We start from the raw sequence: 19,117 nt of genomic DNA, 5'->3' as shown, positions 1-19,117 counted from the left end.
GGGAGGCTCAATAACTATGCAAGTGTTACAAACATGCTTTGTTAACTCAAAAAGGGAATCCACAGAGGGAAGACAACTTTCTTTCACAAAAAAATTTGGTGGAAATTTAGAGAACAGGCATCTGCAGCTAACTGATAAGAGAAATTCGGGCTCATATGGAGGAATACAGGCGATCATTTTCCCCTAATTCCATCAGCGAGTACAACAGGAAAGGAAACGACTAACAGTGGTACATGGTACTCTCTGCTATACACCATATGGTGGCTTCTGTAGTATGCATGTAAATGTAGAATTTCTCATACAACAGTATTTTATAAATCCCTATTTATTACTTGGATATTATTTAAATGTCGTTTCTGTATATTTTGATACAGAAAATACATAAAAATTATTTACATATACATGATGTTATTTCATAAGTACTAAACATATTTAATGACTAATGTGTAACTAGCTACATGGGTTATTACTGTTGTTATTACTATTACTATTATTACTATTACTATTATTATTACTCTTTCCTGTCTCAGACGTTATGTCTGGTTAAAAATGGAAAGTGACGCGGACCTTGACCAAGCATGACATTCTTTTAACTGTACAGTATGTGTGACATTGCATTTAGGAACTTTTGGGTAATTTAACATGTCTCAATAATTACAGATTTCTGTAGCTGTATATATACATTTGGATGAGCTGTATTGCACTGATGTACTGGTGGATATTGGGTGGTATGACTCCTGTAGTTGATAGTATAATTGGTATGATGTCAACATTATCCTGATGCCAAATGTCTTTGACTTCCTCAGCCAGTTGGATGTATTTTTCAATTTTTTCTCCGGTTTTCTTTTGTATATTTGTTGTATTGGGTATGGATATTTCGATTAGTTGTGTTAATTTTTTCTTTTTATTGGTGAGTATGATGCCAGGTTTGTTATGTAGTGTTCTTTCATCTGTTATAATGGTTCTGTTCCAGTATAATTTGTATTCATCATTCTCCAGTACATTTTGTGGTGCATACTTGTATGTGGGAACGTGTTGTTTTATTAGTTAATGTTGTATGGCAAGTTGTTGGTTTATTATTTTTTGCTACATTGTCATGTCTTCTGGGGTATTCTGTATTTGCTAGTATTGTACATCTGCTTGTGATGTGATCTTCTGTATCTATTTGTTGTTTGGAAAGTCTGCATTTATCTGTTGTGGTATTGGGATCTTTAATAATATGCTTGCTGTAATATCTGGTGTTTATTGTTTGATCCTGTATTGCAATCATGAATCCTTCTGTCCCACTGTATATATTGCCTTTTCTTAGCCATGTGTTGGATGCGTCTTGATCGATGTGTGGCTGTGTTAGATGATACGGGTGGTTGCCATGTAGCGTTTTCTTTTTCCAATTTACTTTCTTCGTATCTGTTGATGTTATGTGATCTAAAGGGTTGTAGAAGTGGTTATGAAATTGCAATGGTGTAGCCAATGTATTTATATGAGTGATTGCTTTGTGTATTTTGCTAGTTTCTGCTCGTTCTATAAAGAATTTTCTTAAATTGTCTACCTGTCCATAATGTAGGTTTTTTATGTCGATAAATCCCCTTCCTCCTTCCTTTCTGCTTAATGTGAATCTTTCTGTTGCTGAATGTATGTGATGTATTCTATATTTGTGGCATTGTGATCGTGTAAGTGTACTGAGTGCTTCTAGGTCTGTGTTACTCCATTTCACTACTCCAAATGAGTAGGTCAATATTGGTATAGCATAAGTATTTATAGCTTTTGTCTTGTTTCTTGCTGTCAATTCTGTTATCAGTATTTTTGTTAGTCTTTGTCTATATTTTTCTTTTAGTTCTTCTTTAATATTTGTATTATCTATTCCTATTTTATGTCTGTATCCTAGATATTTATAGGCATCTGTTTTTTCCATCGCTTCTATGCAATCGCTGTGGTTATCCAATAAGTAATCTTCTTGTTTAGTGTGTTTTCCCTTGAATATGCTTGAATACTTCTGTTAACTTTAGTAATTGGTTGAGTTGTTGATTTGTTGCTGCCAGTAGTTTTAGATCATCCATGTACAGCAAATGTGTGATATTGTGTGGGTATGTTCCAGTAATATTGTATCCATAATTTGTATTATTTAGCATGTTGGATAGTGGGTTCAGAGCAAGGTAGAACCAGAAAGGACGTAATGAATTTCCTTGGTATATTCCACGCTTAATATGTATTGGCTGTGATGTGATACTATTTGAATTTGTTTGGATATTAAGTGTGGTTTTCCAATTTTTCATTACTATGTTTAGGAACTGTATCAATTTAGGATCTACTTTGTATATTTCCAATATTTGTAGTAACCGTAAGTGGGGTACACTATCAAAAGCTTTTTGGTAATCATGTATGCGTAGTGTAGCTACCTTTGTTTAGTTTTAGCTTGATATGTCACCTCTGCATCTATTATCAGTTGCTCTTTACATCCTCGTGCTCCTTTGCAACAGCCTTTTTGTTCTTCATTTATAATTTTGTTCTGTGTTGCATGTGTCATTAACTTCTGTGTAACGACTGAAGTTAATATTTTGTATATTGTTGGTAGGCATGTTATGGGGCGATATTTAGCTGGGTTTGCTGTGTCTGCTTGATCTTTAGGTTTCAGACAAATTATTCCTTGTGTAAGTGTACCAGGGAATGTGTATGGGTCTGCAATGTAACTGCTAAATAATTTAGTTAGATGTGAGTGTGTTGAGGTGATTTCTTTAGCCAGAAATTTGCTATTTTATCTTTTCCAGGGGCTTTCCTAATTGTGCGTAGAATTAATTGCTTGGGTGACTTCATGTTGCAAAATTATCACTTCAGGCATTTGTGGTATCTTGTATCCACCGTGCATGCCTGTTATGTTGTACCGGGTTTGACCATATGTTGCTCCAGAAGTGTTCCATGTCTGTTATGTTTGGTGGATTGTCTATTTTAATGTGTGTGTTATCTATTGTCTGATAAAATTTCTTTTGGTTTGTGTTGAATGTTTGGTTTTGTTTCCCTCTATTTTCACTTTTTTTTGTATCTTCTACGTCGTTTGGCCAATGCTTGTAATTTCTGCTTCTTTTCATCTAATTGCTCTATCGCTTCTTGTTGTGAGATTTTACCAAACCTTTTTCGTTATTTTCTGACATTTCATTTCTTATAAATTGTGTTAGCTGTCTGAAGTCTTTTCTCAGTTTTTCTATTCTGATCTGTAGCCTGTGTTGCCATTCTGGTTTTGTGGGTTTCTTCTGTGTGTTGGTTGGTTCTGATCTCTGCCTAGTGTGTATATTTAGTGTAGTGAGTGCTCCTATATAAACCAGTAGTTGTAACTCATCCATAGTTGTGTTTTCATTTATTTTGTTGTGTATGATTGTGTTGATAGTTTTTATTGTTGTTTCGACTTGTGGGTTATTTGGCGGTCTATGCAAGAATGGTCTAACGTCTGTATTTGTGTCTTTGTATTCTATATATGACAGCTCAAATTTTTCTTCTATATCTAACATGTGCGTCACTTTGTGTTCTATTTGTGCTTGTTCTGGTGGCTGTCTTATGATTTCGTTTTCCTCCGATTGTTCAATTGATGCGTGTTGTTCTTTGTTTGTTTGCTCTGAGATGTTTGAGTCCATTACTGTATTTTCTTCTTCTTTTGATTGCACATTATTTTGTTCCAGTATTTGTTGTACTTGTTGTTTGATGTGTTTCAATTCTGACTGGGGTATCCTGTTATTTTTGATTATTACACGGATCTGATCAGCTAGTCGCTGTTCTGACAAAAGTTTTAATTCTGGGTAATCTGGTAATAAATGTTGTATATACTTGTGATCTGTATCAAGTTGTGTTGGTTCCTAGGTTTGTTGCTTGGTAATAACAGAACATGAGGTGTCGATTAACTTCATCTGACCATCTCATCCTCTGTCTTTGTTTTCCTTCTAGGGTGGTTGCAGGAAGCATATCCTGCAAAACACCTCTATTTGGATTTAAATTATTTTCCAGTTGGCTAGCAGTGTTGTTAGCATTGTGGGAGGGCATAAGGTTCAAGCGTCGTCCCCGACCATGACGGCGCTTGTCCAAGGCTTCTTTAGTTCTCTCCTGAACCAACTATTCACACTAAAAGGGGGGTCAGCCCTATTAGTGGTTTGTTCTTTTCGTCGCCTTTTACGACTGGCAGAACATACCGGAAGCCTATTCGTTCCCTGGGCCTCCACGGGATTTTTTATTATTATTATTATCTTCTTTCCTTTCTCAGACCTTAGGTCTGGTTCGAAATGGAAAGTGACGCGGACCTTGATCAAGCGTGACTTCCTTTCAACTGTACGGTATATGATACATTGCGTTTAGGAACTTTCGGGTAATTGAACATGTATTATTATTATTATCTTCACTTTCTCAGACATTAAGTCCGGTTAAAAATGGAGTGACGCGGACCTTGATCAAGCGTCACTTACTTTTAACTGTACGGTATGTGTTATATTGCATTTAGGAACTTTTGGGTAATTGAACATGTATCAATAATTACGGATTTCTGTAGCTGTATATATATGTTTGGATGTAGCTGTATTGCATTGATGTACTGGTGGATATTGTGTGGTATGACTCCTGTAGTTGATAGTATAATTGGTATGATGTCAACTTTATCCTGATGCCACATGTCTTTGATTTCCTCAGCCAGTTGGATGTATTTTTCAATTTTTTCTCCTGTTTTCTTTTGTATATTTGTTGTATTGGGTATGGATATTTCGATTAGTTGTGTTAATTTTTTCTTTTTATTGGTGAGTATGATGTCAGGTTTGTTATGTGGCGTTGTTTTATCTGTTATAATGGTTCTGTTCCAGTATAATTTGTATTCATCATTCTCCAGTACATTTTGTGGTGTATACTTGTATGTAGGAATGCGTTGTTTTAAAAGTTTATGTTGTAAGGCAAGCTGTTGATGTATTATTTTTGCGACATTGTCATGTCTTCTGGGGTATTCTGTATTTGCTAGTATTGTACATCCGCTTGTGATGTGATCTACTGTTTCTATTTGTTGTTTACAAAGTCTGCATTTATCCGTTGTGGTATTGGGATCTTTAATAATATGCTTGCTGTAATACCTGGTGTTTATTGTTTGATCCTGTATTGCAATCATGAATCCTTCTGTCTCACTGTATATATTGCCTTTTCTTAGCCATGTGTTGGATGCGTCTTGATCGATGTGTGGCTGTGTTAGATGATACGGGTGCTTGCCATGTAGTGTTTTCATTTTCCAATTTACTTTCTTCATGTCTGTTGATGTTATGTGATCTAAAGGGTTGTAGAAGTGGTTATGAAATTGCAGTGGTGTAGCCGATGTATTTATATGAGTGATTGCCTTATGTATTTTGCTAGTTTCTGCTCGTTCTATAAAGAATTTTCTTAAATTGTCTACCTGTCCATAATGTAGGTTTTTTATGTCGATAAATCCCCTTCCTCCTTCCTTTCTGCTTAATGTGAATCTTTCTGTTGCTGAATGTATGTGATGTATTCTATATTTGTGGCATTGTGATCGTGTTAGTGTATTGAGTGCTTCTAGGTCTGTGTTACTCCATTTCACTACTCCAAATGAGTAGGTCAATATTGGCATGGCATAGGTATTTATAGCTTTTGTCTTGTTTCTTGCTGTCAATTCTGTTTTCAGTATTTTTGTTAGTCTTTGTCTATATTTTTCTTTTAGTTCTTCTTTGATATTTGTATTATCTATTCCTATTTTTTGTCTGTATCCTAGATATTTATAGGCATCCGTTTTTTCCATCGCTTCTATGCAGTCGCTGTGGTTAACCAATATGTAATCTTCTTGTTTAGTATGTTTTCCCTTGACTATGCTATTTTTCTTACATTTGCCTGTTCCAAAAGCCATACTTATATCATTGCTGAATACTTCTGTTATCTTTAGTAATTGGTTGAGTTGTTGATTTGTTGCTGCCAGTAGTTTTAGATCATCCATGTATAGCAAATGTGTGATTTTGTGTGGGTATGTTCCCGTAATATTGTATCCATAATTTGTATTATTTAGCATGTTGGATAGTGGGTTCAGAGCAAGACAGAACCAGAAAGGACTTAATGAGTCTCCTTGGTATATTCCACGCTTAATCTGTATTGGCTGTGATGTGATATTATTTGAATTTGTTTGGATATTAAGTGTGGTTTTCCAATTTTATTATTATTATCATTATTATCATTATTATTATTATTATTATTATTATTATTATTATTATTACTATTATTCTTAATTATTGAAAGAATTAGAAATGGTAAATTAAATATGAGTTAAGCGAAAATTTTTCTCTTAAAATGTCAACATGAAAATACTGAAATAACTTTATAATGTAGTACCTTGGCAGTAAAAAAAGTTATTACATCACATATGCACTTGTAAAGTTATTAAGTTTGACCTTGTGATGTTTAGTAGTTCAGTGAGAAGAAATGCATTAAGAGTGTCGAAAAATGATGGCATACATATACAGTCCTTCCTAAAGCCTAGAAAAAAATTTTGTAAACTCATATATCATACAGCTTCAACTGAAACTCTGCCAACAATAAGATCAAGGTGCAATGAGCAGAAGTTAACTGAAACATAATCGTTTGTAATACTGTCAGTTTAAAATGCACAGGAATTTCTACTCTATTAACACTTTAAATAACAGAAGGTACTTGTTAGGAATGTTACTTAAAATAACATTTGTAGATAATTAATACTGACTTGGTAAAATACAAGTATATTTAAACCTTGCAGGAGTCAGCCAAGGTAGAATAAATGATAGTATGTACTAACAAAATGAAAATGGTAGGGGAAATAATAAAAGTGAAATATATGAATGATTACGTTGAAGACTGAAAAATGTATACATTTAACAACAGGGACTAGAGACTTAACACCAATGTGAGGATTAAATAACTGTGATACAAGCAGATGTGTACAATTATAAAACTTTTAATAGAGCAGTACTTCTACGTATTTTTTCCATTTACTTTGAATCTGAAGAAAATTATCAAACATGATTATGGAATGATAACCATTAAACATGAATTTTCCAAAAGTAATGAACAAGTTAACAACCTGCTCTGAACAATCAGTTGTAATTAATGCAAGGTCTGTAATGATTTTCAGACCATGTAGCAAAATCCAGTAAACAAGAAATTGGTGTTAATATTGATACAAAAAATTTAAAAACCGTAAAGGTTAGTTGAGAGGGAAAAGATATAAGTGCAAATTCTGAAGCAAATATATTGATAATAGACCAAAATAAAGGTGATATTAATGTTGAGATTGTCCATTACAAAATCAGAAATGTAGGCAAAACAGGGAGCCTGAGCTCGACTTCAGTTTGGGAACAGAAACTAACAGTATCAAAAATCTGAAAACTTTAATGTGTCTTATGTAGTTAGTAAAAACGAGAAAACAGTTGATTATAAAATGATTCTGTAGTGGCTAATGAGGGTAAAGTATCAGATGCTGAAGAAGATATAAAATATTTTCTTTTTCTGAATGATGAATTTTTGTCTCAGAAAAATGAAAATGTGTATCAGAGTTGTCAGCAGTAGATAAGTTTTTAGTACTTAGGGCAAAAAGTTATTCTAAATCAATTGCCTGTACAAATTTAGTTTGGCAAAAATTATCTGACTTTTGTAAACCACTTCAACCTGACTGGCAGGAGAAATACCTAAATGGATTTTGAAACCAGTTCAAAATTAGCTGGAAAAAGATCTGTGGTAATGTAGTAAATGATGTTCATTTATAAACATATAAATTTGTGTGTGATAGAAACACAACACTGATGTATTAAAAAATCTACCTATAAGGAAGAATTGAAACACACTTTCCTCATTTCACTTTTGGTAATGAACTGTTTGATCTTGCTATGTTGCATTGTGTGTATGGATTATGCTTTGCTATGATGACATGATAATCATTTGATACTTCAGTCTATATTATGCTATTATTTATGCTGTGTTATGACTACTTGATAATTATTTGATGGATTTACTACTGATATTGTACTAGGATTGATTGATGACTTGATGTTATGCCTTTTCCTAAGAAATAGTTTGTATTATACTTACTTCACTTATGAATTATGTTTCATTAATATGAGTTGGTGATATGATGACAATGCTGTGTTCCGTAGTAAGATACAAACTATTCTGTGTTTATTTGGTAGTTACTTGGCAATTCCATTAACATGTCAAGGATTTTACTACACAAACGCACAGGCTAACATTCTCACTTTGCATCTCGTGTGTTTGCGAATGCAGCCCTGAGTTGTGCGGCACTATGTTCCATTTTTGTTCTCCAAGTACATTATTCTTCATGTTTTCTGTTCATCTGTTACAGTAATACCTTTCCATCATTCCTCTCTTCTCTTTGGCAAGAGGTTGTGGTAATGAAATGAAATTATTATAATTTTACTGTGACTGGACATATCCTAAGATATGGATACATATTTTGCTTATCTTGTGAAATTAACTGTCATTTAGAAAATGAAACCACATTTTGTGCTTACTTAAACATTATGTTTGTAAATCAGTTGACATAACTTTCATTATGATTTATTTTGGAAGGGATGAACAAGGTTTTTGTTACTTTTTTGAACAACATTAAATATTACTGTGTTTTCACAAGATTACAATTACAGTAAAATCATTTAATAGGAAGTTAGGTCTGTTGTTTCTACAGTCTACGATTAATGATTACAGTTATGGACCAAAATAAGAGGGTGTTAAATTTTGTATTAATGACAGATCAGGATGGAATAATGTTATACAGAACAGCTTGTCCTAACTACCCCATTTCAGCCTTGATGTGACTGTTAAGCACTTTAAGATTAGGAAAGTTGTGTGTGAACTGAAGCCATGTAAAGTTACTAAAAATCTTTTGAGAAATAATGTTTGCATCTGTCATGTTGAGAAATTGTACCAGTTATGATGTTAAAAATGTTTATCAGTTACGATTATATTGAAAATTAGTGTATTCACAATGTTCATGGTATATGAGAGGGAACCGTCAGTCCAAGTATTGAGGATTATTATGAAGTAGTAATTGTTAAAAAATGAAATGATTATCATGAGCCAGCAACTGTGGCCGAGTGGTTCTAGACATTTAAGTCCGGAACTGCGCTGGTGCTATGGTTGCAGGTTCGAATCCTGCTGCAGGCATGGATGTGTGTGTTGTCCTTAGGTTCGTTAGGTTTAAGTAGTTTTAAGTCTAGGGGATTGATGACCTCAGATGTTAAGTCCCATAGTGCTTAGAGACATTTGAACCATTTAATTATCATAACTTGTTGACATTTTACATGGACAATGATGATGATTGCGATTTTTGAGGAAGATTGTGAGATGATGTGAACAGGATAAAATCGGTAATGCAACACACACTTTTCTTAGCCAATTTTGGTTTAAAAATGCAGAATTTGTTGTGGTACATCTAAGGAATATTCCCACTTCAGCCCCTTCAGTTTCATGAGGGTGTCAAAACTGACTTTATTTTGGTGCAAACCCACAACATTGCACAGATATCCACAAGCAGCTAGAGTATGTCTACAGAGACCTGCCAGTGAATAGAACACGGAGAGTTGTTGGCTGAGGTATTTGTCATCATCCCAACAAGGTCACTGAAACCTGTCTGATCTTCCATGTGTCAGCAAGCTGTACATAGCTATGACTCCTGCAATGTTGGAACATGTGGACAGACTCACTCATTCAAGGTAATCAGTGAATTACAGTCAAACACCGCACTGCACAACTGGACATTACTGTTGGCAGCTCTGAGATATTTGTCCACCAAAGATGTGTGCTCATTGTGTTCCTCGCTGCCTAACAGAAGACCATAATGAGCAATGAAGGACCATCTGCGTGGAATTGCTTGTGCATTATGAGGCTGCTTGTGACAACTGTTTGTCAAACAACATCACAGGCAATGAAACACTGGGTCATTACTTTGAACTGGAAACAAAGCTGCAATCCATGGAGTGCCATCACATCATCTCTCCCCTGGGAAAAAAAAAAAAAAAAAAAAAAAAAAAAGCTTCACCCTCAGCTGCTCAGCTGTTAAGTCATGTTGAGGATCTTCTAGGACTGTGAAGGGGTTATTCTGTTTGATATCTCCCTTCATGGTGCAGTGATCAACTCTGAAGAGGATTGTGCTACTCTCAGGAAATTGAAGAAATGAATTCAATATGTTTGTCTTCCAAAAAAGACAAACAAACTTGGAATTTTCCATGACAATTCAAGGCCTCACATAAGTCTGTGCACCTGAGAGAAGCTCACAAAACTTCAGTGGACCATTCTCCCTCATACATCCTACAGACTGGATCTCGCACCTTCAGAGTTCCATGTGTTTGGCCTACTGAAGGATGCACCCTGCTGGAAGCAGAACATGAATGACAATGAGGTTATTGATGCAGAAGGATGTTGGCTCTGACATCAACCTGTAGAGTGTTACCATGTGGGCACACAGACTCTCCCAATAACGTGGCATAAGACCATTGGATTGAATGGAGATCATGTTGAAAAACAGGATTTTGTAGCCAAAAGAGCAGAGAAATATATGGTGTATTACAATCCAGAATAAAACCAACCTGCTTTCAGAAAAAAAACTGTTACATAAATATTGAACACTCCTCGTATTTTAATGTAGTCCGAGACATAACATAGAACTTGTGGTTGGGGATTATCTGACATGAAATATTGTGGATTATCTTCACTGAGTCATGTAGCATGTATTTAAAGAAAAAAAAAAAACATGTATAATTTATGTGGATAATCAAAGAGTGCAAGTGGAAAGTGCTTTACATGATGTGTCACACAAATCAAAAACCAATGTATTTCTTTTAGAACAGAACTAATTTGTAACCAAACATTGAGAAAGTATTATGATGCAACAGTTATGTTGTCCACATCACCACTACAAAAAGTAATGAGACAATTAGAAATAAAATAACTTATTAAGAATTTTCAAAGTGCCATTCCAGGAAAATGACGCATTTTAAAATCCAATATGAAAGTTTCTGTCCAAAATGTTATTAATACAGATGCACTGTATTTTATTTATGATATTATAAGCACTGAAATATAGCAGCAATATCTGATATAGTTGAACTGAAGTCAAGAAACACTATCTCTACTTTAATCTTTTTACCATGTGAAAAATGTAAAAGAAAGAAAAAATCTCACACTCTTGACTTGTATTTGTTACACAACTCCAGTCTTGGGATCAATTGCAATGTTTACTATACAACTCCTTGTGCTGTTCAGGAAGAAATGGCACATCATCAAACTGTCTTCTTTGCAACTGATTAACATGACTGGCCCTTTGACGACATATGGCATGGCATAAATTTGCTGTGGTCTTTCCTTTTTTAAATATATTATCACTTTTGCACCCTTCTCTTTCAGAGTAAGAAATTTCAATAGCTATGACATGGATAAGTATTAGACAGTTTGATCATACTGCATTTGGAGATCTTACACACATGTATTCACAACAGTGTTTCAGCATTATCTTTAAAATCAAGGAAGTCAGTTGTCTTTAGTGGAATTACATGGAGAGGATTCATAACATTAGTTGACAGAATTTCAGAAGTAAGCACTCCTTGGCATGGTAAGGACCATACACTTCTTATATGACTGTTTGAAATACTTTCTCCATGATAATATTCTTCTCGGGTATGCAGCCGGATCATAACGTCTTCATGACACAATATTTCCGCGGTCCATCTGGCCGCCATCTTCAGGTGAGAGTGCTGGTGCACGAACTCGCCGGAACTGACTTCCTAGCGCAAGCTGCGGCCCCTATATAGGCCAGCAGAAGACCCACAACGCGTGCGCGAGGAGGTGCCGCCAGTGGTGGAAATAGGCGAAATCGAGATATCGCTGTCAAAAATTAAAAAACTTTTTATTCCAACGATCGAAACACAAACCGTTGTTTTTTGATGTCAGATAACACCGGGACCCGGTGTTATCTGACATCAAAAAACAACGGTCTGTGTTTCGATTGTCGGAATAAAAAGTTTTTTAATTTTTGACAGCGATATCTCGATTTCGCCTATTTCCACCACTGGCGGCACCTCCTCGCGCACGCGTTGTGGGTCTTCTGCTGGCCTATATAGGGGCCGCAGCTTGCGCTAGGAAGTCAGTTCCGGCGAGTTCATGCACCAGCACTCTCACCTGAAGATGGCAGCCAGATGGACCGCGGAAATATTGTGTCATGAAGACGTTATGATCCGGCTGCATACCTGAGAAGAATATTATCAATTATTACGCCGGGAAAGCCTTCGCAGCTACTTTCTTCATGATTTGACACTTGGAACAAGTTTAGGGATAAGAAAAAGAACACTGACAAGGGAACCTCCCCATCGCACTCCCCTCAGATTTAGTAACAAGTTGGCACAGTGGATAGGCCTTGAAAAACTGAACACACATCAATCGGAAAAACAGGAAGAAGTTGTGTGGAACTACGAAAAAAATAAGCAAAATATACAAACTGAGTAGTCCATGCGCAAGATAGGCAACATCAAGGCAACTATGTGCTCAGGAGTGCCGTGGTCGCGTGGTTAGCGAGAGCTGCTGCGGAATGAGAGATCCTTGGATCAAGTCTTCCCTCGAGTGATAAGTTTCATTTTTTTATTTTCAGACAATTATTATCTGTCCGTCTGTCAGTCCAATGCGAGGTAACTGCGCCGTAGTATGGGGACGCTACACCTAAAAGGAAAAATTCGAAAATGTTAAAAACATATGTTTTGACAGAGCACAGGGAAAACTATGCGACTGTGAAACTGTTGCATTCATTTGTTGTAGTTTATGTGAAAAACTCTTGTGTTTGCATCACTTTTTGGGAGTGATTATCATATTCACAAGAAAACCTAAATCGGGCAAGGTAGAAGAATCTTTTTACCCATTCACCAAGTGTACAAGTTAGGTGGGCCAACAACATATTCCTGTTATGTGACGCACATGGCGTCACCAGTGTCGTACAGAATGTATCAGACCTGTTTTCCTGTGCAGGAATCGGTGGACCTATGACCTTGCGATCAAATGTTTTCGGTTCCCATTGGAGAGGCACGTCCTTTCAGTTACTAATCGCATGGTTTTGTGGTGCGGTCACAAAACACAGACACTAAACTGATTTCGGTGAACAGAGACGTCAATGAACGAACGGATAGATCATAACTTTGAGAAAATAAAAAAAGTAAACTTCTCACTCGAGGGAAGATTTGAACCAAGGACCTCTCATTCCGCAGCTGCACACGCTAACCATGGGACCACGGCACTCCTGGGCTTATAGTATCCTTGATGTTGCCTATCTTGCGCATTGACTACTCAGTTTATATATTTTGCTTATTTTTTTCATAGTTCCACACAACTTCTTCCTGTTTTCTCAATTGATCTGTGTTCAGTTTTTCAAGGCCTATGCTCTGTGGCAACTGACTAAATCTGAGGGGGGGGTGCAATGGAGAGGTTCCCTTGTGCGATCAGAATAACACAGAAAACACTGACAAGGTGAAATGAAACAGAGTACCTGTAGAACTGCTAGTTTTGTGCTAAGGAGTAGTAATGAGAGTTTTAAACCAATAACTTAATAATTATAAATATGTGAAATAACAAATTAATTATGACTAAAGGAGTAGTTATTGATGAGATGATGTTGAATGTATCTGACCACATGATTATTATGTAGAAACATGGACTGACAGATAAAGATGTTAAATGTATACCTAATGAATAATTAAGTACAGTTGTTTGGGTCTCTCTCTTACTGGAATAATATGGAAAACTGTGAATGCCATTAATACTGGATCCACCAACAGGATATTTTTGTCCCCTGGCACAATTGTAACCCATCTCCCTCCTCTAAGGGTTTTGGAGGTGCGTGAGATTTCATGAGATTTAATATTTCTTGCCTTAGTCCAACTTGAATTAAAAATCAAAATTTCCAGTTGCAGAGGTTTCTAGAAAAAAAAGAAATATCTAGAAAAGAGAGAAAACAAACGATAGGTTAATAGGGCAAATTCTGAGACATCAAGGTCACCGATTTAGTACCACAGGTCAGTGTAGAGGGTGACCATGAGATGGATACAGTAACCAGCATGTAGGTTGCACTAGTTGTTCAGAGGTGAAGACTGCTTGCACACAATACAGTAACATGTAGTGCTGCATAAAATCAGTCAGTGGACTAAAAACCACAAAAACAATAGTACTGATGAAAGTAAGTAAAAGCTGTGATGAAATTTACATAGCCAATCCTAGAGCAATAAACTAATGTAGGAGTACTAATGCCATCTATAAATAATTTATGTGGGTGGTTACACTGCACTCATAAGTAATTCAAGCTAATGAAATTTGTCAAGGAAATTAATACATCTTACACTGAAACTGGAGCAAAAACTAAATTAAGATGGAATGAATGATGGGAGTTAAGTGAAACATGATAATTTTTAATAATATCAGTTTAAAATTCAAATACACTTTTAACCACTTCCTCTTACTTTAGTCAACATGTTACAAAATATTTCCAAAGAAATCACACAGAAGCAATTTGTGAGGTCCACTGCATTAAAGCCTAATACTGCAAGTGGTAGAACAGAAGTATGGTTAGAACCTGAGTAAGCTGAATTAATCACATCCAGATTTGAACACTACCTTTAATTTAGCCTTCAATGCTTGTGAATACAGCCTAGGAATGCAACTACTTAGTGGAGAAAGAGAATGAAGAACACAAAATAAAAATTATCAACTACAGATGCAGAATCCCAATAAACAAAAAGCAGAAGTATGTGGCAACAGGAAAAAGAGTGTTGGCAGTAGTGTTACCTAACATAGGTCTAGTCTATCTGGGTTGACGGAAATCAATTTTAGCATCTTACCGCAGTGTCCTACAATTTCTATTGATACACAATTTGAGTCATGGACAGTACCATTTCAGGAATTGAGTTATGAGTTAAAATTCATAGCATGTAAACAAAACCTAATAATTCATGAGCTGCAACACTTAATAAGAAGTTTAGAGAACCAAAAATGAGACCAACAACTAATAAAAATAAATCTATGTCTGTGCACAATTAAGAAAGTTATTGGCAGTGAAGTAGCTGAAAGAATTGTGAAGATTTATTTCATTATCATTTGCACTTTCAAGTGCATCAAAAGCAATCATAGAAGGCAATTTATGAGTAAGGTACATACAGAACCCATGCTGAATCACAATTGGGAAATACTATTAATTCCACGCTACTGACTTTCCTCCAACTATGCACGGTAGGTTATGAAAGAATTAAACAATTTGTGCTAGGCATATTGCTACATCAGACACAAGTGTGTTGAGTCAACTGTTGTATACATTTGAAGATGTCATTAACATCATTTTATGTTGAATCTATAGGGCACATCCTAGTATGGTTGGTTGGTTGTTTGGGGAAGCAGACCAGACAGCGAGGTCATCGGTCTCATCGAATTAGGGAAGAATGGGGAAGGAAGTCGGCTGTGCCCTTTCAGAGGAACCATCCCAGCATTTGCCTGGAGTGATTTAGGGAAATTACGGAAAACCTAAATCAGGATGGCCGGACGCGGGATTGAACCGTTGTCCTCCCGAATGCGAGTCCAGTGTCTAACCACAGCGCCACCTCGCTACACCCTAGTATAGACATTACTCAAGAGAGAGGCAGATACCTTGATCAGAAGAATTCTGATGAATTTTCCAGCTGGGAGAGAAACATGGAAGGCCTAGATAGAAAAAATGGAACATCCACTCATAGAAATAGCTAGTTCCTAGAAAGCACAGTATGACAAACTTATGCACTGCATGCTGTATAAGGTAGAAGGCCTTAAAGTGGTCATAAACCACAGATAATCAGCAGCAGGAAACTACAAAATAAAGACATTCCTTCTTGTTTTCAAGGGTCTATGTAGGATAATTGAAACAAAACACCCAGATACAATGGAACTGAAAAATGTTAAGAATGGAAGGAAACAGATGAGAACACAAAAATATTGCATAGGAGATGAGTCAACACAGGGAAAGCGTGAAGATCACAACAAAGACACGATATCACTACTTCTATACTTTGCATTTCTTTTAGTACCAAAAATCCTTGTTCTTAATTTCTAAAATTAAAAGATCCACAACTACATTTGCTCTTCCATGAGCAAAAGAAAAATCATCGATATTATTGAACAAAGTATGTTCTTGTTACTTCGACTGTCTTGTACATGTGGCAATTTCTGTAAATCCAATATTTTAGTATGAAATATGAATAGGTATGTAAACTCTAATCAGTTATTATTCTCTACTTTTTGTATAAATGAGGGACATTCAAAATGACTGTAATCTCTACGAATGGGTAGGCGTAACTGTGAAAGAAAGTATGTGACTGGCTAAAACACTGTCGTTTCTTGGAATACAAAGGCCAAAGGAGAGAAAAACAGCAATTTGTTTTCAAACAGTTCATTTTTAACTAGGATTTCATATTCAGATCTACAAGGAGAACGCAGTTTATTACTCATTTGTGAGTTTGAGGATTTTCAGATACTCTATAGAAGATTATTTTAAACATTTTACTAGGGAGTTCTAAGGGTACTGGTACAACTTGCATGAAGTTACAGTTGAACTGAACCCTTACTCAACTCAGTTCAACTTTTGCAGCAGAATGCACTTGCATGCCAGAATTCTAGTAGCACTTATAGGTTCATTTTTTTGTAAACACACAGTTCTGATTTATTGGGACAGGGAGGAGCAGGGAAAGCAGCCATCTGAATCTAGTGTTGATAGTGAGAGAGGTAAAAAAGATGGGCCTAGAGTGGGGGGTTATGCAAAAGATGAAGAAATCATACTTCTCTAAAATAGATTACCATGGTTAAGAACAATTTTAAAGCAATTACTGTTTTACAATTGAAATCAAACTAACGACAAAATACAGCAACAGTTAATTGCACTTTTTAGTGAGTGAACTAGGTGATAGGGAATTCATTTGCTATTTTTTGTAAAACAGCAAACACTATTATCAATGCAGATCATTTCATTTCAGAGCACCCATTAATTTAGATCATTTACCACTGGAGAAACTCAAGTATTAAGCATACTAAGGGGGACACATATAAATATCAAGAACACAACTGGACAAAATGCAGGAGATATCAATTTCCTTCTATTACAACAGACCTTTTTTTGGTATCTGATCTCAGATTTTGAGAGCCAAATTTTAGTCAAACATTCATTAAAATAAAATGTGGTACTACAAAATCAACAGTGACGTGAAAGTTAAAATGTAGGAATTCCATCTTCAAATGCCTTTCTGAAGAAAAATTCAGCAATGTTATTATTATACCAGTACGAGGTATTAAAGAAGGGCAAACCTACATTTATAGCATTTGTAGACTTAGAGATAGCTTTTGACAATGTTGACTGGAATACTCCCTTTCATAATTTAAAGGTGGCAAGAGTAAAATACAAGGAGAGAAAGGCTATGTATTATCTGTACAGAAACCAGATGGCAGTTACGAGAGTCGAGGAGCATGAAAGGGAAACAGTGGTTAAGAAGGGACTGAGACGGTGTTGTAGCCTATCTCCAGTGTAATTAAACCTGTATATTGAGCAAACAGTTAAAGGAAACAAAAGAAAAATTTTGATTAGGAATTAAAACTCATGGAGAAGAAATAAAAACTTTTAGGTCTGCCGATGACATTGTAATTCTGTCAGAGACAGCAAAGTATTTAGAAGAGCAGTTGACTGGAATGGACAGTGTTTTGAAAGGAGGATATGAGATTAACATCAACAAAAGTAAAATGAGGCTAATGGAATGTAGTCGAAATAAATCAGGTGATGAGGGAATTAGATCAGGAAATGGGACACTTAAAATAGTTGATGAGTTTTTCTATTTGGGAAGCAAAATTACTGATGATGGTCAAAGAAGAGAGGATACAAAATGTAGACTGGCAATCGCAAGAAAAGCGGTTCTCAACAATAGCCATATATGGGAGTGAAACATGGACAATAAACAGCTTAGACAAGAAGAGAATAGAAGCTTTTGAAATGCAGTGCTACAGAGGAATGCTGAAGATTGGATGGGTAGATCACATAACTAATGAGGTGGTACTGAATAGAATTGGGGAGAAGAGAATTTGTGGTACAACCTGACTACAAAAAGGGATCGGTTAGTAGGGCACATTCTGAGGCATCATGGGATTACCAATTAAGTATCAGAGGAAAGTGTGGGGGGTAAAAATCATAGAGGGAGAGCAAGAGATGAATACAGCAAGCAGATTCAGAATGATGAAGGATGCAGTAATCACTGAGATGAAGATACTTGCACAGGACAGAGTAGCATGGAGATTTGCATCAAACCAGTCTTTGGACTGACGACCACAACAACATGTTATATCTGTTGAAAATAAACTGTAATTGCCAAAATAAGACCCAATGTCTGTTAGACTGTCATCAGATCTACAAAAAAATTTACAAGTGATTTAGTCATTTTCTTCAGCTTAATTTATGACAGGTCCCTTGAACAAATAATCATATCTAGAGGCTAGAAGAGAGAATAGATAACATCTATCTATGAAAGATAGCACAACTCATCCTCAACATAATAGCCCAATGACATCCACTTTCATTTCCAATGGCATTCTAGAACATATTCATAAAAAATATTTGCAGGAAGGACCTGTGTGGCAAACAAGACTTTGAAGAGTGAGAGTAAGAACAAACATACCATGTGACCTGAGGCCACTGGAACTAAATTGTGCTTCAGCTGATTCTGAACTGCAATAAATCTCCAAATACTGACAAGCAATATTGTTGATAAGTTCTATGTTAAGGGTGCATTTGATCATAACTCATGTCCCTCACATTGTGATTAAAATAACACTAGTGTGGTACTGGATGGAGCTGCTGACATTTGTCTTGATCACGATCGCATGTTTGGACTTTGCTCGTTGACTGAACAAACACATAAGAGAAAACGTAATGTGTTGCAGACATATAGCAACTAGGGCTTAAAAATGTTGTAGAATGTAAAGAGACAAACACTACTATGATCAGAAAGTGAAGTAACAGAATGTTAAAACAACAAAATTCGACAAAGTATTCCTGTTCTGGAGAAATACTCTCACGAAAACT

General features: G+C 35.8%; 1 protein-coding gene across 4 annotated transcripts in view; it reads right to left on the bottom strand.

The window, feature by feature from the left end:
• LOC124720127 (zinc finger protein 99-like) overlaps nt 1–19,117 on the bottom strand; it is a 258,728-nt gene that overhangs the window by 73,648 nt on the left and 165,963 nt on the right. The window contains exon 8 of one of the 4 annotated variants that reach the window (XM_047245425.1): nt 12,657–12,711. The exons of the other annotated variants lie outside the window; for them this stretch is intronic. Coding sequence (XP_047101381.1) covers nt 12,666–12,711 — 46 coding nt within the window. The 3' untranslated portion in view covers nt 12,657–12,665. Of the gene's footprint in view, nt 1–12,656; nt 12,712–19,117 lie in introns of those variants that run through there. 4 annotated transcript variants of the gene reach the window in all.

This window comes from Schistocerca piceifrons, chromosome 11 (assembly GCF_021461385.2).
Source record: "Schistocerca piceifrons isolate TAMUIC-IGC-003096 chromosome 11, iqSchPice1.1, whole genome shotgun sequence".
NCBI lineage: Eukaryota > Metazoa > Arthropoda > Insecta > Orthoptera > Acrididae > Schistocerca > Schistocerca piceifrons.
This window is presented reverse-complemented; position numbering and strand designations above follow the sequence as displayed.